At 47.0% G+C, this 19634-nt stretch overlaps 1 protein-coding gene across 2 annotated transcripts in view; it reads right to left on the bottom strand.

The window, feature by feature from the left end:
* Positions 1 to 16389: 16389 nt before the first annotated feature.
* Positions 16390 to 19634, bottom strand: part of WDFY2 (WD repeat and FYVE domain containing 2) — a 159960-nt gene continuing 156715 nt past the window's right edge. For both annotated transcript variants that reach the window (XM_079136183.1, XM_079136184.1), the window contains one exon: positions 16390 to 19155. In XM_079136183.1, coding sequence (XP_078992309.1) covers positions 19126 to 19155 — 30 coding nt within the window. In that variant the 3' untranslated portion in view covers positions 16390 to 19125. The remainder of the gene's footprint in view (positions 19156 to 19634) is intronic.

Below are 19634 nucleotides of genomic sequence, written 5' to 3'. Positions count from 1 at the left end.
GGGATGACTAGAAGTTCACTGGATGAGACAAAGGGGGATGGAGGGAAGGGAGGAGGGACAGGAATGGGAAGGACAGCAGAATGAATCAGGTATGACCTTCCATGTTCATACATCAACACACAACCAGTGTGACTCCACACCACGTACAGCCACAAGAACGGGAAGTCGCACTCCATGTGTGTAGGATATGTCAAAGTACACTCCACTGTCATGTGCACCTAAAAGGAACAAATGAAAAGATTAAAATGAAGACTTGGTTATGTGCATTATGTTGCTGGGAGGGCATGGGGCAGGGGAGGGGAGGGGGATGTGTCCAGAGGAAGCAGGGCTGAGGAGTTTATTTACTTAATTTGGTGGGGAATCGGAATGTTGAGGGCTTTGGGAGCAGGAGAGTGACTCTGGCTCACATGTTAATGACAGGCCGGAGCCAGGCACCACGATCACTGAGGGAACAATGACTCCAAGCAGTGGGACACCTTCTTATTCCCTTGGCTTAAGAAGAGGGAGATTTCCCGTCTGTTTTTCATCCTGTGGGAACTCGTGGGGACCTTGGGTAGGTCACTGAGCCTCCCTGAGAGTCTACAATGACAATTCTTTTTTTGCAGGTGGGTACCAGGGATTGAACGCAGGGACACTCAACCACTGAGCCACATCCCCAGCCCAATTTTGTACTTTATTTAGAGACAGGGTCTCACGAGTGGCTTAGCGCCTCGCTTTTGCCGAGGCTGGCTTTGCTGAGGCTGTCTCAACCTCCTGAGCCCCTGGGATTACAGGTGTGCGCCACCTCGCCCGGCTACGATCACAATTCTTTTAATAACAGATCAGACGTGCATACTACACCTGCAATCTTATAGATTTTTATGTTATTATTTCAACAGGTTGTTTTTGTGTTTCCCTTTGCTGGCCAGAAATGACTCTGAGGATGTACAGGAAGTGCCTCCAAAGGCGACTGGGAGGGTGGAGATTCTAAATGGCTCGAGTTGGACAGGGCCTCTTTCCTCTCCTCTTCAGAGAGAAGCAGTGCCTGCCTGCTGGTATTGAACTTATGTGCCTTCCAAGCTGGGCAGGATGGGGAACTCCTATAATCCCAAGGTCTCCAGAGGCTGAGGCAGGAGGATCACAATTCTGAGGCCAGCCTCAACAACTTAGTGAGAACCTGTCTCAAAATAAAAAATAAAAACAGCTGCAGATGTGGCTCCGGTAGAGTTTCTGTGGGTTGAATCCCCAGTACAGGAAAAAGAAAAAAAAAAAAAAAAAAAACAAGCCGTGTTCTGGTGACCCAGCAGACGAAGGGGATGAGATACATACTGTCCCGGGTGCGGCACAGGGGTAGAGCGTGTGGTCCTGCGTGTGGTCCCTAGCACCACAAAAATAATAAACCAAAAAAGGAATTTAAGCTGTCTTAGCTCTCAAGGGTAGAGAAGGACTCCTTTGCAGACTTGGGGAGGGGAAATTTTTAAAAAGATCTGGAAGGCCTGTTGCTAACGACTATGCTGCTTCTCCAGGGGACTTAAAAAGCACCTGCCACCTGGCTGTGCCCTGGAAGAGTGTTTGGCAGGGACTGGCATGCAGCCCAGCTCGCCTTCCTGCAGGTGATATGAACAGCTGAATTGATAATGTGCATTCCCACAGAGGAGGCAGGGACTGCGCAGGGGCACCTCTGGAGTGGGGAGGCCGGGCCTCCGTGGCAGGCAGGAGGAGCTGGTCCCACTCGGAGCCTTCCTCAAAGGCCCCGTTTGCAGTACTTCCTCAGGGCAGGCTGAGGGGGCAGACTGCTTCCGGCAGAAGTTCTTTCTCCTTCTCACAAATTAAATCACAGAGAAAGCCACCAGCAGAGAGTGTGAAAAGTGTCCAAGATACTGAATGGAGGTTAACAGCTGTTAGAAACCCAGGGCTCAGGAGACTTTCAAAATTCACAAACACAAGGAGGCAGGCCCCTTTATAGGTAAGATGGGCTATGGGCAGCTAAGAATGCTCTCGAGGAGGGAAGTCACCACCCAGAATTGCAAATGATCCAACAGCAGTGCCAGGACGAAGCTGACCTGCCCAGAGAAGTTTCCAGGCCTTCCAGGACATAGGCTTATTTTTATTTCACCACAAAGCCCTCTGATCCTCTGAGGTGGGTGCTGGCTGGAAGCTCCCTTCCACAAGGGAGCCGAAGACCAAGGCCGAAAGTGCTGTGACCTGCCCACGGTCACCCCACTGACCAGGGCCCAAATGCAGGCCCTGCCTGGACCTCAGGGCTAGTCTGCCTCTTCAGACCCCTCACTTGATTCCCATCTCAGCATGGGGTGAGGGACTGGAACCCCCCTCCCCACACACATACTTTAAACACAAGCACTGTATGCTCATTGCCTAAAAAAAAATACAGAAAGGTATAAGGCCATGGTAATGATAATTCCGCCATTCAAAGATAAGCATTTTTAACATTTTTGTGCACTAAACACTGAACACCCTCCTGTGGAAACGTTCCCATCGTTTTGACACATTTTTTTCCCTCATAAATCCAGAGTGGTGTTATCCCCACGGCTCGGCAACTTCTCCTTCCCGAGAGGAGCAGCTTTCTCCATCAAATACACGTCAACACTTTTCTCCACCCATTAAAAATGCAGCAAGTGTATTTCTTGATTGCAGGAATGATCACAGAGTGAAATTCTTGTTGTAAAAGTTCTCAATTCCAAACCACACAGAAGGGGATGAGAAAGGAAGTGCAAGTTTTCCTTAGTCCCACCTTGAGATGTAAGCTGCTTTGCTAAATTTCACATTCATATTTTTCTATGCACAGACTAGACATGTATGTATATACACACACACGTGCATACGCATATGTGTGTATATCTCTTTATCTGTATCTATCGCTATCACCTATATTTGTCATGGAGCTGGTGCCTTCCGAGAAACGGAGGCAATGTGAAGTCCCTCTTCAAACCCTGATTCTTGCAATCAAGTCAGGAAGATTTCAGACCTGTCACTCAGAGTAACAGGAATGAGTTTATGGAAGGGATACAAAAAGAGAAAGGGGACACTCTCAAGGGAGAGAGTGGGTCTTCTCAGACAGGAGAGGGATGATGTGCCTCTCCTGCACTCCAGTTTTATTGGGGATCCCAGAGAAGTTTCCAGAGAGTCCCAGCCAGGTCCACCTCTTGACTTTTGACTGACAGCAGGGTATCATCAGACTCTCAAGTCCCCACTGTCATGGCAGCTCTAAGTCACCTTGGCCCATCCTGACTGGTTCTAATTGGATTCTTAACCATACATTCTCACAGATTTTATGGTTAGGGGGAACTGTTCTTATCTCCCAGAATTTCAGGATCTGGTCACAAAAGTCTCCTTTGGGGTAACTTGGGCTCTTCTTTTCAACATTATTCTGGGCCTGCATTTCTCCTGCAGTGAACAGGTAGTTTGCTGAGGAATGTGACATATCCTGTCCTCTGAGGCCAGGCAGGGCTGCAGGTGAATTGCTTCTTGGAAAAGAAAGCATGTGGGGATCAGCACAGTGTGCCCACTTGATAGAATTATTCTCTTAACCTGGTGTCCCACCATCCTCCTCTGCCTGTGCCCGAGCATGTCTATCTCCCTTCCACAAGGCAGGCCCTTCCAGAGTTTGCTTTTCTGCTCCCTGCATTCCCATAGCGAGAATATCTCTTCCTGTCAGTACCTGAGGCTCTGAGGCATCTTTCTTCCAGTCCTGCAGAAGGAGACTTGATGTGACTGGAGGAGATTCAGAATGCCAGCCACAGCTCACACAGCTTCTTCCAGCTTGATGTGAGTCCCAGGGAAGAGAGACTGCATTTCAGGAGGCCGCTGGTCCTCTGCCAAGCGTGGAGGCCAATGGATGTTCCTGCTTCCTGCCCTCTCCAGGGCTCCCCAAGTAGGGGCTCTAGGGGGACCCTACCACCACAAGATGCTTTCTGTCCCCTCAGGTGTGTATATTCTCACGACTGCCCTGATCCCTGGGCTGGAAAAAGAACACGACTCCAGAGAGGTGAGTTGACCTTTTGGAATGTCTTGAGATTAATGGATTTTGTTCCTGTTGGGAAGCCTGACCTAGGTTTGCTGCCCATCTGTCTCAAGGGGGCTGTCTGTCCACATCCACAGGGAAACCCCAGGGCTGCCCAAGGGCCAAAGGCAGGCGGAACCATGCCAAGAGCTGTGTTTAGGGGCCCAGCCCTCTCTGGAGGTGGCGCCCCTCCTGTCACTGAGCTTCTCTTCACAAAGCCTTGGGAGGTGGCTTCTGAAGGGTAAGGGCAGCTGGGGAGGCATTCAAGTGAGGGCGGCTGTATTTCCTGGGCCTACCTTGTCCAGATGGAAGAGACTGGCATATGGATCCTGTCTTCCGAGTGGGTCAGAATGACAAAGCAGAGAGGTCAGGGAGGAGGCCATTTAGTCCAGTGGCCTTCTCTCCTCTGGTGGGGTGGCAGGATAATGATCCCTCCCCAACCACATCAAGATGTCCTAGTTCCTGGAACTGGTAACCAAGTCACCTTTACATGGCAAAAGGGACTTGGCAGATATGATGAAGTTCAGGACCTCGAAATGGGAAGAGCATGATGGATTATCCAGGTAGAACCGAGGTCATCACAAAGGTCCTCATGAGAGAGAGGTGGGAGGGCCAGAGTCAGAGAGGGAGATGGAAGCAGAGGTTGCAGTGATGTGACCACAAGCCAAGTCACGTGGGCAGCTGCTAGGAGCTGGAGCAGGTGAGGAACAAATTCTCTAAAACCCACAGAGGGCACACAGCTCTGCAGACAGGTGGATTTTAGCCTTTGAAGCCCCATCTCAGATATTTGTTAACAGAAGAATAAAGCTGTGTTATTTAAAGCATCCATTTCGGTCATTTGTCACAGGAGCAACAAGAAAACGAACACACTGCTCCAGGTAGAGAAGAAGGGGAAATGTCACAAACTCATGTTTGTAAATCTATTATGTGTACTGTAGACAACAGTGATCTCAGGGGGAAAGTTGTTCGGACATGGAGCCCGGCCACCTCCCGTCAGCAAGGATGGTGTCAATGGAATCATGCCTAGGCACACAGCAGGCAAGGGAAGTGGTTTTTCCAAGACTGCATTGATTAATGTGCCCCCTGGGCTCTTTCCCAAGGTGTACTCTAGGATGCAGGTCCGTCTGGACCCTGGCAGGCCACAGTAGCACCTGAACATGTCTCAGGCCAAGAAGGAAGTTCTCATCTCCACCAGGAGTCAAGCATGGCTCTGCTCAGGCCCAGGTGAGCCTTCAGCCCCATCCTGAGAGCAGCTACAAAAACTACTGCCTCTCTTCTGCATGTTTCTCAGACCTGCACAGGAAAGAGGGAAAGCTGGTAACCAATGACATGACAGCCTCTCAGGGGCGCCCTCTGCCTTGTGCAGCTCAGAGGGAACAAAGACGGTAGATGGTCACTCCTCTCTGCTCTGGGCAGCCCTTGGCTTGGCCTGGACAGATGCCTGAGGAACCACTGGAGTTTTCTTGAGCTCACTGTGAGGGGGATGAACATTTGATTTTCAAGAACTGGAAAGGCAAGAGTTCAAATCCTATTAATGGACAGAAAAGTCATATTGCCACCTCTCAGCTGATTACAGCTCTATTTAGCATCCTGGTGTGGCAGTCCCTCCTTATCCATGGGGTATTCGTTCCAAGACCCCCAGTGGTAGCCTGAAACTGCAGACAGGACCAAACTCTGATAACTACGTTTTTCCTATGTGCCCTGCAGCATTGGAACACAGTATAAGTTCATCTGTCTTTTTCTTTTATGCCCTGGTACCTCCTTTGCATCACTACTCTTGTGTTTTAGGGCCATTACTAAGTGAAATAAGGGTTAATTAGACGTAAGTATTGCCATATGGCAACAGTAGATCTGATAACCAAGATGCTACTACCAAGTACCTTGTGGACAGGTAGCATGTACAGTTTAAACTCTGGGCAAAGGGCTGATTCACACCTGGGAGAGATAGAGTGGGTAGAACATGATTTCGACATGCTACTCAGAATTTGTACGATTTAAAATTTTTATATTGTTTATTTCACTTACTATTTTTGGACTGCAGCTGACCACTGGTAACTGAAACTAGAGAAAAAACAAAACAGGTTAAAGAGGGGCTACTGTATATGCAATTCCACACTTCCTGTTCTTTACCTCAGATTCACCTAACAGCACCCAAATGCTTGTAAGTTTCTTTCTTTCTTTTTTTTTTTTTTTTTGGGGGGTGGAGTGCTGGGGATCAAACCCAGGGCCTTGTGCTTATAAGGCAAGCACTCTACCGACTGAGCTATCTCCCCAGCCCTGTGAAGTTTCTTTGGCGCTGTGTGCCTTTGGCAGGTAGCCCTGGAAGGTGCGGTCCCACCTCCACCCCCACCCACCGTGTGCCCTTGGTGTGTCCCACTTTTGCTCACCAGCCCGCCGCCCCCCCAGACCAGGCCAAGTCCCCCTCATGACTCCATGTCTTGGCATCTGAAAGAGTTAACACTTCTTTATAGTTTTCCAAGAGGACATGGGAATAAGCCATCCACTGGTCAGAACTGAGGCCCAGAGCTGGATTTCTTTGCAAAGTATAGTCCAGCTGTCCTGGGACAGGGCAATGGGCTGAATATGGCTGAGGTCTGATAAAGGGGGTGGGGAGAATTTAATGATTTTTACTGTTTGTAATTGATGAGCTTTCCAAGTGTCTCCAGTCTGTCTGCTACAATTAGGGCAGGAGCTAATTCCCGTGTTAATTGGACACCTGCTCCGTGCCAGCCTGTGCTGGGCCTGAGGAACAGCAGGGCAGATACCACTCCTGCTCTCATTGAGCAGTGAAGAGTAGTCACAGAAACGACTTGAGAAGAGCAAGATCTAGGTGCAGAGGGGATTTCTCGGGGGACAAGGAGGTCAGGGAGTTTCCGGGGTACAGTCTGGTTCCCTCTTCTCATGGTATTTTGCTTATTGCATATTCTTGCCTCCTACAGAGGGCAGGATCCAGCACTGGGTCCTAGTCATATATTGTTGGGTCTTTACCCAGATTCAGGAGGAAGGTGACATCAAGGGGTGACAGGCATTACAGAGTCCCTGCCAACCTGGGAAGGGCTTGTCCCATGCACTTGCCGCCAACTCCCTGGCCTGGCACCTACAGGCACCTTCTTCTTGTTCCTTCCTCACTCCTGACAGGCCCTAAATCGCTTGGCCCCAAAGCACCTGACCCTCCCCTTTTCCTCAGTGCCTCCTGGCTCTAGATATGTCCTAGCTTTTTATTGCTGAGCTGCTTACGTTTCATCTAAAAATATCTGAGCAGCCACAGGATCGAATCTCCCCAGGAATGACCTAAAACCAGTGTAATGAGCACTGACAGTCCGAGGGGGGTGCGCTGGGACAAGGGAGGGAGCCACCTCCTCCTCAGGGACAGAGCTTTTGTTTTCAGCTTGCCCTGTACAAACTCGGGGAGGGCACATGGTGTGACAGGGTTATTCCTGGGGGACCTTCCCTTATGTGCCCACATCGTCACAGCTGTGTCCTGGTGAAGAAGGGAGCTGGTGAACCTTGTCACCCCTGTGTTAGGTGGGAATGAGCAGGGCCTGAGGGAAGTCAAGGGGGAGGATTGGTGACCCAGGGACAGCCCCAGGTCCCCTTACTACTCCCTAGGTTTTGGGAAATATAGAATGCACAAAGGTAAAAGAGACAGCTGGAAATATCTGGAAGTGTGTTGGAGCAGCCGCGAGGGGCAGGATACTCTACTGGATCTGCTCACCAGCAGTGGCCATGACCTTGGGCAGCTCACCCGGGCTCCCTGCCGCCCTTCTGACCTTCCTAAAGCAGTGCTGATCTCAGTGCTGACTCAGGCAGCCTCACAGCCCCTGTGAGGTGGGCATGAGGTGCCATGGCACCATTTACAGATGAGTGAGCTGAGGCACAGAGGGGCTAGGACATTCTGGAGGTCCCACCTCAGTGCTGGGGAAGCAGGTTCTCCGGTTCCCTGCTGGCAAGACCTCTCTGAAAGCCATTAGGTGTTAGGTCCTAATGTTGGCACAGACACCTTGGAATTCATCTTAAGGAATAAAGATATGGGAGGAGATGAAGTTAATAAATCCTGGAGCACCTGTACAAAGGAAATCCGTTCAGGCTTGAAAACTGCTGTTGATAAATATCTATGGGAAAAAAAAAAACTGTGCACTTTATCATTAGGTGAAGATAACAGGTTTTAAATAGTATACCGTTTATAATCTTTTAAAAAATTTATTTCAACTACATCCCTATAGAAAAGTATACTTTGGTGCAGTGTGACATCCCAGGGAGACCTGGCCTGGGAGCTTGGCAGAAATTAGCCCTCTGTTGCACGCAGCTAGGGAGTTTTGCAGTCTGGTGTTGTGCACACAAAGAGGATATTCTTGGCCATCAGAAGAGACTGAGGCTGTGGGTGTTCTTCTCACTTCCTAGTGGGACACATGCGTGGCTCCTCCTATCCAGTCCCCAGCCTCTTATGCTTCCAGGTTCACCATCCTGACACCTCCAGCATCTAAGTGTATGTTTACATCTATGTTCAGCAAGTCCACTGCTGGGATCTAACATCTAGGTTAAGGGGCAGGCCACCATCTGTCATCCCCAAGTCGTTGAGAAATGATGGGGTCTCTTGTGTCATTGACCTATCTGTGGCCAGAGGCCCGGAGTGCTGGGCAGGGGCTGGAGCATGCTGGACATCTATGGTCTCTGAGGGGCACTGCAGAGAGTCTCGAATTCCTTCTTACTCATCAGTATATCCTAATTTTCCCATGGCAAACAAGTATTTTTCTGTAAAAAGAAAAAAATGGGGGCTGGGGTTGTGGCTCAGTGGTAGAGCGCTTGCCTAGCACGTGTGAGGCATTGGGTTCGATTCTCAGCACCACATAAAAATAAATCAATAAATAAATGTCCATTGACAACTGAAAATATATTTAAAAAAAAGAAAAAAATGTTTATTTTTAATTCAAAAATAAGGGCCTTAGATCGGATGATTCCTTCTCTGATTCTATGATCTCAATCAGGCCTTTAAAGTTTACTTACTTTATTTGGTTTCCTGTCTCTCCTTGGCTTTGAGAAAGAACTATTTTCTTTTCCAACATGTTCCTGGTGGAGACACTGCTTTCCCTGAGGTCTGGGGTGCGGATACAGCCTGTAGCCAGAGCTTGGAGGAGGCTGTGGTGCATCTGTACAGATGGGTGGGTGGATGGGCCCCCTGTAGTACAGGGTCTGGCCAGGGAGGCAGGCCAGGTGACACCTCTAAGCAGAACTGGGGTGTGGCATGCAGAGGCAGGCAGAGGCAGAAGCTTGGCAGAGGAAGTGAACAAATTCTTCCCTTTCTTACTATACTCCTCCCTAAAAAGAAGAAATTACTAAAACAGCCCCCAAACACAATGGCCAGCGTCCTCAGGAAGGTGGCAGGGCAGGAGGAGTGGGTTAATGACTGTTTAATCTCCTTGGGCCTCACCCCTCTTACAGTCCTTGCTTATTAGACTAGAAAGAGGGGGCGGTTGCTCTCAGGGATGGGCTGACCTAGGTGCAGGTGCCCTGGAACCTGGGGGACATGAGGACTCAACACACGGAGGATAAAAGCACTTTCTGCTAGTGGAATCTCAGGGGCTTTAGAACAAGGTTGTTTGTTCTAAGTTCTGAGCAGCTTGGATAAATGCTATTTTGAGGTAAAAAGAGGGCCGTTTACCACCCAGCTTCAATATCTGCATACTTTTTTTGGTATTAACAAGGAGTCAACTGCATGGAATCCCTTCACCGGAGAACACGGTGCTCATCAGCCTTCCCCATCCTTCTCCCAGCCGGGAGGCTGACGACGCCGAGTTCCATGCCAGGCTGGGGACAGGCTGTGCTCCGCGGCCCGCCTTCCCCTGCAGCAGCCCTGCAGCCCGGCAGCTGCTCTTGCAAGGTGACCCCCTCCAGGCCATGAGGACAGCTGACATAGATAGAGCTGTGGTGGCATCTCTGCCTCCAAGGTGCTCCCTCCCCCATGAGACAGGGTGGGACTGTCCCCTGCTTTCCCGTGATTGCACCCAGGCTTCAGTGGTGAGAGGACTCTTTGCCTCGGAGGTTAGTTTTGGAAAGTGCTTCATCCTTGATTTTGAAGCCCTTCTTTTTCCATTTATCTTTATAAATTTGGAGGATCTCTTGAAGACCTGCGACAACCCTGGCGCGCGGGTGCTGGGCAACACCAGCCCCTGTGGGGATGGGGTAGAGGGGGTTTCTAGCTGAGGAAGCTTTGAGTCCCAGGGGATCAGGAGCTTTCCACAGCAGCCATGCGATGGAACTATGATCCTGCTCTTCTGATTCAGAAGTGTTTACCTGTTCAGTTTGGCTCTCTACCTTGGTGGGGCCCTAAGGGCTCAGGTTCCAAGACAGGAGGCAGGAGTGAGTGTAAACGTTTATGGTCAGAAAAGAACACCTGGGAATGAGAGTGGGGACGGGGCGGGGGCATGAAAGATGGTGGAACGAGACAGACGTCATTACCCATGCGCACGTATGATTACACGGATGGTATGAATCTACATCGTGCACCACCATAGAAACGAAAAGGTGTACCCCATTTGTGTACAATGAATCAAAATGCAGCCTGTAAAAATAAAAAACAAAACAAAAAAAAAAAAAAAAAAAAAAGAAGAGAACACTTGGCATTGGGCACAAGCCAACCCCTTCTTCCTGGTTTTCTTTGCCATTACTGTTGACAACCACCCTGGCTGGAGTGGCCGGGAGGACAGTAGTACCATCTCCCTCCATCCAATCCTTGCTGCCACTGGCCAGTTCCCAAACCCCGACGCATGCCTGGAGAACAACTGTGAATACATTGCAGTTCTAGCTTCTCTTGTGACTCACAATGCTACAGTGACTCCTAATGCATAGCACCTTTGAGGAAAGGGACAGGGTCTAATTCCTGCATGGCCCTTCTATCCCACCCCAGTAGGGGGTCAGGGGCTCATACATCTTTGTCATCCCTTCTCACATTTAGATCAGAAGCCAATTTTACACTCTTGCCTCTCACAGCATCATTGGCTGGAGAGGAGAAACTCACTGAGATCCTGAACAGCCGGCTCAGAGATTTAAATAGGCCAGGCCAGACCCCATACCAGGCTAGAATCACCTGAGAAAATACCAGGTGTGGACTGGGCTACACTTCCACTGAAGACACCGCGATAGCAATGAGGACCAGGAACGTATTTTACTTTTTAATTGTGGTACTGTGGATTGAACTCTGGGCCTTGCACATACCAGGCAAGCAGTCCTACCACTGAGCTACCTCCTCAGCCTGGCAACTTTTTAGAATATGTATAACTGGGGGTCTGAGCAAGCGAAACTTGATCTTCTGAGGTAGAAAAAAAAAAGTGGTTTTCTGAATCACTGAGTTGAAGTTTAACCACTTTTGTCAGTTTGAGAGGGCATAGGTGGGAGGATCACACATGTAACCCCTGGACTCTTCTTCTTCCCTTCTCAACTCCTTCATGCCCAAAGGCTGCTCTCTATTTCAGTACCAGGGAAAAGACTGGCCACAGCATTGGTCATGGCTCTCCCCAGGACAGCATAACCAAGGCAGATGTGTTTTTATATAAACAATTTAAATGAGGCCTGGTTTACGTTTAAGATTAGGAGTGGTTTCAACAATGCGCCTGGCATTCTGGTGCTAGACTTTGATACAAGTTCCTAAGTTACACCTGTGTATCCCTTAGGCACTCCAGAGAAAGTTGAAACAAAACCAGCAAAGAAATTTTGATTCCTCTTCCCAAGTTTTGGTGTTCAAGGTGAAATAAACATGAGGAAAACCCAGGTGGGTGTGGTTCCTTGGTGGGGTTGAGATGTTCACATCCAGGGACCACCACCCAACGACCCCAACGAAGAGATCTTTCTGGGCACGCCTGCCTGGAAGGCGTCTCCATCTGCTAGGTGGCAACACCATCTAGCAAGTATGGGCTTCCCTTGACAGCCTCGCCCCTCCCTTCCTTGTCTGCAGGAGGAAGACAGGGCTTTCTTTCTTTTTTTTTTTAAGTTTTATTTTTACAGACTGCATTTTGATTCATGGTACACAAATGGGGTTTCTGTGGTTGTACGTGATGCAGAGTCACACCATTCGTGTAATCATACATGTACATAGGGTAATGATGTCTGTTTCAGTTCACCCTCTTTCCTTCCCCTACCCCTTCCCGCCCCATTTCCCTCTACACAAACCAAAGTTAGGAGGAAGACAGGGCATTCTGCAGTGGCTGGGTGTGGGTGAGGCTGCACTGGCAGGACCAGGGACAGGGCCTTGGAGAGCCCAGCTGCCCTACTTCCTGGCTATTCCATACCCATTTTCTTCTCCACAAAATGAACCTCATTAGTTTTGAAGAGGCTTTCCCTGGTTGTATTTGCCCTGAAGTCTATTATTTGGAGAATTTATTAAAACGGTAAAAGCAGACATATATGAAAGGTAAGGACCACGTGGCCACAGTCCATGCACTGGGTTTAGTCCAGTAGATGTAGCTCTCCTTGAGGTCTAGAGAGTCAAGAGCAGGAAATTGCCCTCCTGGCCAATCCTGAGGGGCCAGAACCCACAAGGGTTGTGAGGTGATGCGATTATGCGTCACAATAATGATGAGACCACAAATGCAGGCAGGTATTCACAGACATTTATTTTAAACCATGGAGGCAACTCTGCATGAGAGTCTTACATTGGTAATGGCTACATGTACATTAGAGGTTAGAGGGCGGCACAGTGGGAAATGAGCAGAGTGAAAACACACACTGCTCAGCAGCAACGAACGGAGGACTGGATATAGGCATCTCAACATCACAGGACCTTCTTGCTCATACCACCTCATTAGGAGGTCAATGTCAAGACTGGTTGAGGGATCAGTGGCATAGAGCATGGGGGGTTGGCCGGAACCACTCTGTAGAGATCTGGTTCAGCTTCAGGCTTACAGCATTCTCAGTCTGACCCCTCGGAGAATCTCCTCATTCCAGAAAAAGGAAAAAGAAACCATAAAGTAACCTGCCTGCTGCAGGCAGGTCCAGATGTGGGCCACAGTCTGATGGCCACGCAGCATGGAAGAGCGACCCTGGTTATGAACACAGTGTGGGCAGGCACTGATGTGGGGCTGGCCAGCACCTTCCCTGTCGTCCAGTTGGAACAGTTTTTATACTTTCCACATAAAGATTTTCTTTTGCAATTTAACAGTACCTTGAAAAACAAAGTCATTCAAAAATCAAGGCAAATGGTATATAAGTCATGAATATTTGAGAACAATGGTTAACAATGACACGAGTGTTTTGGTCCATTCTTCATATTGGTGTATGCTACTGACAGAAGACTGTCATTCATTTAAGTGATTAAAAAAAAAATATATATATATATATGAGAAATGCTTTTTTTTCAAATCAGAGTTCCCTTTTTTGAGTTATATCTCACCCTCTCATGCATCCTAGAGAACCAAGGGAGTCAAAAAATTAAAAAAAGAATCATACATATCAAGAACAATCTAAATTAAAAAAAGAATCATACATATCAAGAACAATCTCCAAATCTAACCTTTCAAACAACCAGAAATTCCTAGACATTTCCTCTCTGGAGGAAGTCAGATACTCTTGACTCACTAAAGATGAACATTTTGAGGTATTTATTTTTAATGAGATGGTACCATGATTAATTTCTACCTTCACCATCTTCTTCTAAAACCAAACCTACTAGGCTCTAGATGGAAAAATCCAGAAAGTAATGCATTTGATGTGACAGAAACAAAAACAAACTTGGTATATGCCCTCATTTGTCTGAGTGAAGTCAGCCATCTGACTAGTAATGGTTTAGGTTAGTCCAATAATAAAGAACATTCATAGAATCGTGAAATCACAAGATTAGAAGGGGCCTTAAGCAGGACTATCAAATCCATCTTTAACTCAAAACTTTAATCTCCTTTTTAACATCTCTGACAAGGGCTATCTACTGTTAAAAACTCCCCTGGCTCAGAAAATATAAAAGGGAGGGAGTTTACTCCAATTTTGGGCAGATTTGCTTTTTAGACACTGCTGCCAGGTTAGACCTGAAGAGGCTTCCTGGTGGAAAGGCTCATGTTAAAAGGTAGAATTGTCAACTAAAACCCCACTGAGTGTTGGTATGTAATTCCTGGTGGTAAAGCTGAGCTAAAATTTAAATGCAAACATAGATGTTCTAGAAATCAGTTATGGACATATGATACTTGGGTCTTAAAAAAGGGCAAATAATGTAATGGCAAGAAATAGCTCTGTCAAGCCTTGCCATGGTGCTCTTGTGTTGGCAGAGCAGGGTCCTCCTGATGGTGGCTGCTGAGTCCCTTCCACTCTGAATTGAGAATGATCTTTCTTTTCCACTTGGCAGGTGACCCTTGAGGAGGCCCTTCTGCTTCTACCACATTGTACTGAAATGATCTGTGACTTTCGAGAGTGGTCTGAGGCTGAGGACAGGGAGGGTTGCAGCTGCCTGTTTGTGCCCTGTGACACTTAGCACTGTGTCATGCTAGGGCAGGTCCAGACCTTCTCTTTTGTAGAGCAGAGCAGCTGAGTGCAGCCCATCTATGGATGAGTCTGGATTCTTCCAGGCAAAGGGCTGCACATGTGATGGCCTCTGTTCCACCTCAGTCTCCAGTGGAAGCCAGTGCATCCAGAAAGGCCCCAAAATTAGCTACCCCTGGTCACTTTCAGATACCATTTCTGGAATTTCCAAAGAAAAAGAAATTGATACTAGCACTGGCTACAGGGTGAGCATCTGAACAAAGCCATCATGGACACTGTCCACCTTCCCTCAAGGCTCTGAAGCATCGGTGTCTAAGAGTCACATGGGTGCAGGCTCCAGGCCTGCAGCCCAGCCACCTCTGGTTCTCTGGTAAAGCCAAGCCCTTTGTGTCCTTGGACACACCAGGTGAAGATGAGGACTTGGTGGCTGTTTCAGCTGCCTAGGTTTCCTTTCTCTCCCTACTTGGCTCACTCTTTATCATGTGACACTCAGCTCAGAAGTCCTTTCCTCTGCCAGGTTCCTTCTGCCCCACCTGCTGGGTTGGAGGCACCCCCCAGGGTGGCACCCCAAACACACCTCTCTCATTACACTAATCACAGAGTACTGAAATGAACCATTTACTCATCTGTGTGGCTCTTGCCCAGCCAGGTAGGGGCCTGGGAGACCTGGTTACCCCAGTGCCTAATTCGAAGCCTGGAGCATGGTGGGTACTCAACAAAAGTGGGATGACCTGGACTAGAATCTCAAGGATCATCTAGAAAACTCGATGTTGGAAATGGATTTGTGTTTTCTAATCAAGTTGCTAAATATCTACTTTCACACCAGGTAAAATTCAACATAACATTATTTTTAAAGGAGAAAAATAACATTTTCATAAAGTGATTTTCTTCCATTTTAAAATAAAAATCCTACTGAACAAGCTTACTGACATATGATTAAACTACCATGAAAAGGCAAAACCAAAGAAATCTCATTTAATGAATATTTATGTCCACTAACAGTGACATACAGTTTAGAGCTATTCTGGTGCTTTTTAAAAGCTAAAATTTAAGATTTAAGGTTTGATGTTAAACAAAAATACATTATGCTCTAAGAAATGAGACTCAGAAGATGAAAAAGTGATGTCCCACAAGAAGGAAAAATGCAGCAGACTCCAGGGACCCGAGGCCAGCCTTCAACAATTAGGGCAGTAAGTATTTTCAGGGCCCCTGGATTTCCAAGTTGATTTTGCCCCTGGGGTGGTCTGGGAAAACAGTATGGAGATGAATTTATGTGGGTGAAGAACTGCAATAACTGCCTCCTGATATAGTACTCACCCACTCATAACCACAGGGCCAGGTCCAAAAGTGGTGTCAAACACACAACTGAGAGGAATAAACCTGGTTCCAGAGAGTTCCCAGTCTCGGGGCACTGACATCGCTTCTCCCACTCATGCCATTCCTAAGTAGTGCTCAAAAACAATTGTTCCTTGAATATTCTTTTGGTTTTTCTGGTTTATATGTCAGTTATATCTAATTGCCTGACATGACTGAAGTGTTTTCTGCTTGGAACATTCTAGATCTCAAGATCCCTTCTAGAGCCAGGTATGATTACAGGCACACACCTGTAATCCCAAGGACTCCAGAGGCTTAGGCAAGAAGACAGAAAGTTTGAGGCCAGTCCCAGCAACTGAGAGAGACCCTGTCTCAAAATAAAAAATTAAAGAGCTGAGGTATCATTCAGTGGAAAAGTGCCCCTGGGTTCAACCCCCAGTGCCAAAAAACAAAGATCCCTTCCAGTTTTGTGATTTTATGATTCTCTGAATACTTCAATCAATCAAACGAGGAACATATTATGGTTGGTTGACCTCATATAAAAAATGATACAAAATTCCAAGTACTTAGTCTAAAACCATCTTTGTTACTATGGAGACACACCCAGGCAGCAATAGAGGAACCAAGAACATGAGATTGGTTTTATTCTACCAAGTGGAACAACTCTGTGTGTGATATGTGCAGTTTTGCCGCTTCCCCAACATAGCCATGTTAGGTATTATTTGCCAGAGACGCTGTATGTTTAAGTAACAGAGCAAAAATAAATGTAAAGTGCAAATCCAATAGGGTAAAACAAGAACTATGATTTTCGTCGATGCAGGAGAAAAGCCAAGTGCTGGAGTCAGCTTTCACTCCTAATGAATGAAGCCTCCTTTTCCACAAATTGCTTGGAAGACACCCAACACCGGCACACATTTCTCCTTGAGTTACAAAAATGGTGAAGACAATGCAAAACTCAAGAATTCACAGTATTACAAACTCATGCACCCGATTTGCTAAACACTTCTCACCAAATTCAAGCACCCACACAGATGAAAGGAAAGGAGAGGGCAGAGCAAGGGCTACCTTGACCTATCCGGTTTCCAATCATAATTCTCATCACCAGAGAGGTTTCAATGTGTGAGTGGCTCTGTGGGTTAGGCCAGAGCAATGCTGAGAGGGAGGTGGCTGGAGCAAAGCTCAGGGACACGGAACAGAGCAGCCACAGTGTGTGTGATCTAATGGGCCCACTCAGTATCCCAAAGGAGGTCTGAACTCATGTGTACCTAACTGGGAATCCACGCAATGTTTGCTGGGTCCTGATCCTAGGTTTCCCTCCCTGTACGCAGTCCTCACTCTGAAGTTCAGGAAGGGAAAACAGAGCAGTTCACTTCCATTTCTTCCAACATGCTATTCTCTATTAGGTACAATGAGTAAGGGGTTGCAGGTTCTAGTAATTAACTACAAAATAGATATTTGAGTATTTTAAGTGTAATTCCCTTTTTAAAGCTCTCTCACAGAGCAATCATGCAGAAGAGACTCAAAGCAGTGATAGCAACTCTGAGTCCAAGCAAGAGCAAGGGAGGGGTCAGTGAAGTCACAAGTTGTGTGACTTGCGAGTGCATACATATGGACTCAGAGTTTCAGATTCAGGTGACAGTGTCGTCAGTGGCTTTGTGAGACACACACACACTGGCCAGTAGAATCATCTGCAGGAAGCCTCATCCCTAGCAAGCATGACTAGGTGGATACTAGGGTGCTGTCTGTGGCACATCCCCCAGTTAGAAAAGTATTGAATGATCATGAAGGGAAACACTGTTTTCCAGCCTAAGAAGAAAAACAATAGGGAGGATTTCAATTTCACTCAAATCTTACCTACCACCCCCAAACTCAAATCAGAAGTGAACAAGACACTGGAGATAGGACCCACAGGGAAGGGCAAACAGTTGGCCTATATGTCTGTAAGACTTTATTTATTTAGACTGCTGATCCACAAGAGTCTTAGTGCTCCCCCTGTATGTCTGCCAGGTAAGGAGCCAATGAGGTGGTAAAGTGCTTACAGTGGGACAGGTACCTGGCATATGCTTACCACTAAATTTTAATTCTATTTTTATGGAAGAAAATAAGATTTCAAAAAAGGAATTCAATATCCTCAGGTGCATTGCTTATTTCATTTTATAAAGTTCGATGGGATTCCCTTAGAAGTAAGAATTCTTCAGGCTCATTTTCAAAAGTCCTCTTTTAAGTTCCCAGCAGGGACACGGCACAAACTGTAGCATTTCAGTACCTGTATGTCTCAGGTCATATATGATCTTAGAATAAAAGTGTGCAAAGCATTCTGATGGATTAACTTAAGATAAAAATGTTTGAATATCTGGTTTTTAAAGAGGAAGAAAATACAGATAATGAAGAACAGAGCAGGATAACAATCTTGAAGTAATAAAGGTTCAAGTTCAGAGATGGTGTCACACAGAAAAATACCCTAAAGACGCTTATTTAGGTTTAGGTTTTTGTTGGTTTTGAATGTTGTGAGGGAGAGCTATCCAAAAAAACTAAAACACAGAAGGCTCAGGAGGCCCCAGCTGAATGGTAACTGATCCAGGCACTGATGGCGGAAGCTCTGAGTCCTACTCATCTACTTCTGGGATGACAATGGTTAGGAGCAGCTTTCTCACAGCATTTTCTAAGTGGGGAAAGACAGAAGACTAAGGCAGAAACACAAGGGCATTCCTCCTCGGCAAGAGCATGAATAGGTCAGACCATACAAACGGATCTCCCTCAGGGGAGTCAAGAAGTCAGCTGGCAGATCCACACAAACGGTTTTCCAGCTCTCTCCACGGAGGAGGACATGCAAGTAGCAACACTGGGAGTGAAGAGCATAAAGACCAATACTCTGGAGAAAAGCGGCAAAGGCGCAGGGAGATGAAGACAGAAGAGAAGATGCTGACCACACGACATGCCCGGGTGAGGCAGATGTAAAACCTACTTTAGAATGACCAACACACCCTGGACAGGTCGACGCTTCCCTTATTTCTCCAACACACAAAGCAATAAGTAAAACGGAGGGTTGAAAAATAGAAAAATTAAACACCCCACACAGATTTTTCAATATACTCAAAACAATGTAGTACAGCCAGACTGTATAAACCATTTGTTAAAAAAATATCTTCTTTTATATCGTATGAACAAGTTGAAGAGTCCCTGCAAGTGCCCTTTTGCTAGTTCCCACTGACTGCGTAGGTAGGGTGCAGATTCACCTCGGGGCTTCAGCTTCTCTTACTTCTCGCACGGAGCTTTGCTGCTTCAGTAGCCATGTGGATTAGAACAACCGTTTCTTTAGTAAATACTATCTTTCTGATTTCCTGGGAGAGTCATCAAGACACTACTGGGGTCATATCCCACAACTGTGAAAAGAAAAAGAAGATGAAGAACAAATTAAAACTGAATTGGGTTGAGGGTGAACAGTCCTTATAATTGAATCCAAGTGAGTATTTTTTCATTTAACACGAGTCTTCGTACTCCACTAATATGATTTATAAAGCTCAAAACCAAGACAAGAGCAGCTTGAAATTTTGATCCAGATAGTGGAGACTAAAGGCAGATCAGAGCCATCTGAGGGTGAAGGAACAAACTGCACACCAAGCCTGGGCCGTGTTCTTTCCATATCGTCTCTGTTGATCTTCCAAACAATTCTATAAGATGTCAAAAATAAAGGAATCGAGGATCCCAGAGTTTGCTTTAAACTTGTTCCAAGTCACAAAGGGGGCTTCAAACAGGGTAATTTAACCACATCACCTCACTGCTGCCCTTAAGAATGGGACAGGAATGACACAAAGGGCTCCTTCTGTTTGTGCATCCGCTGGGACACTGAATCCATGAGGTC

Source organism: Sciurus vulgaris, assembly GCF_902686455.1.
Source record: "Sciurus vulgaris genome assembly, chromosome: 4".
NCBI lineage: Eukaryota > Metazoa > Chordata > Mammalia > Rodentia > Sciuridae > Sciurus > Sciurus vulgaris.
This window is presented reverse-complemented; position numbering and strand designations above follow the sequence as displayed.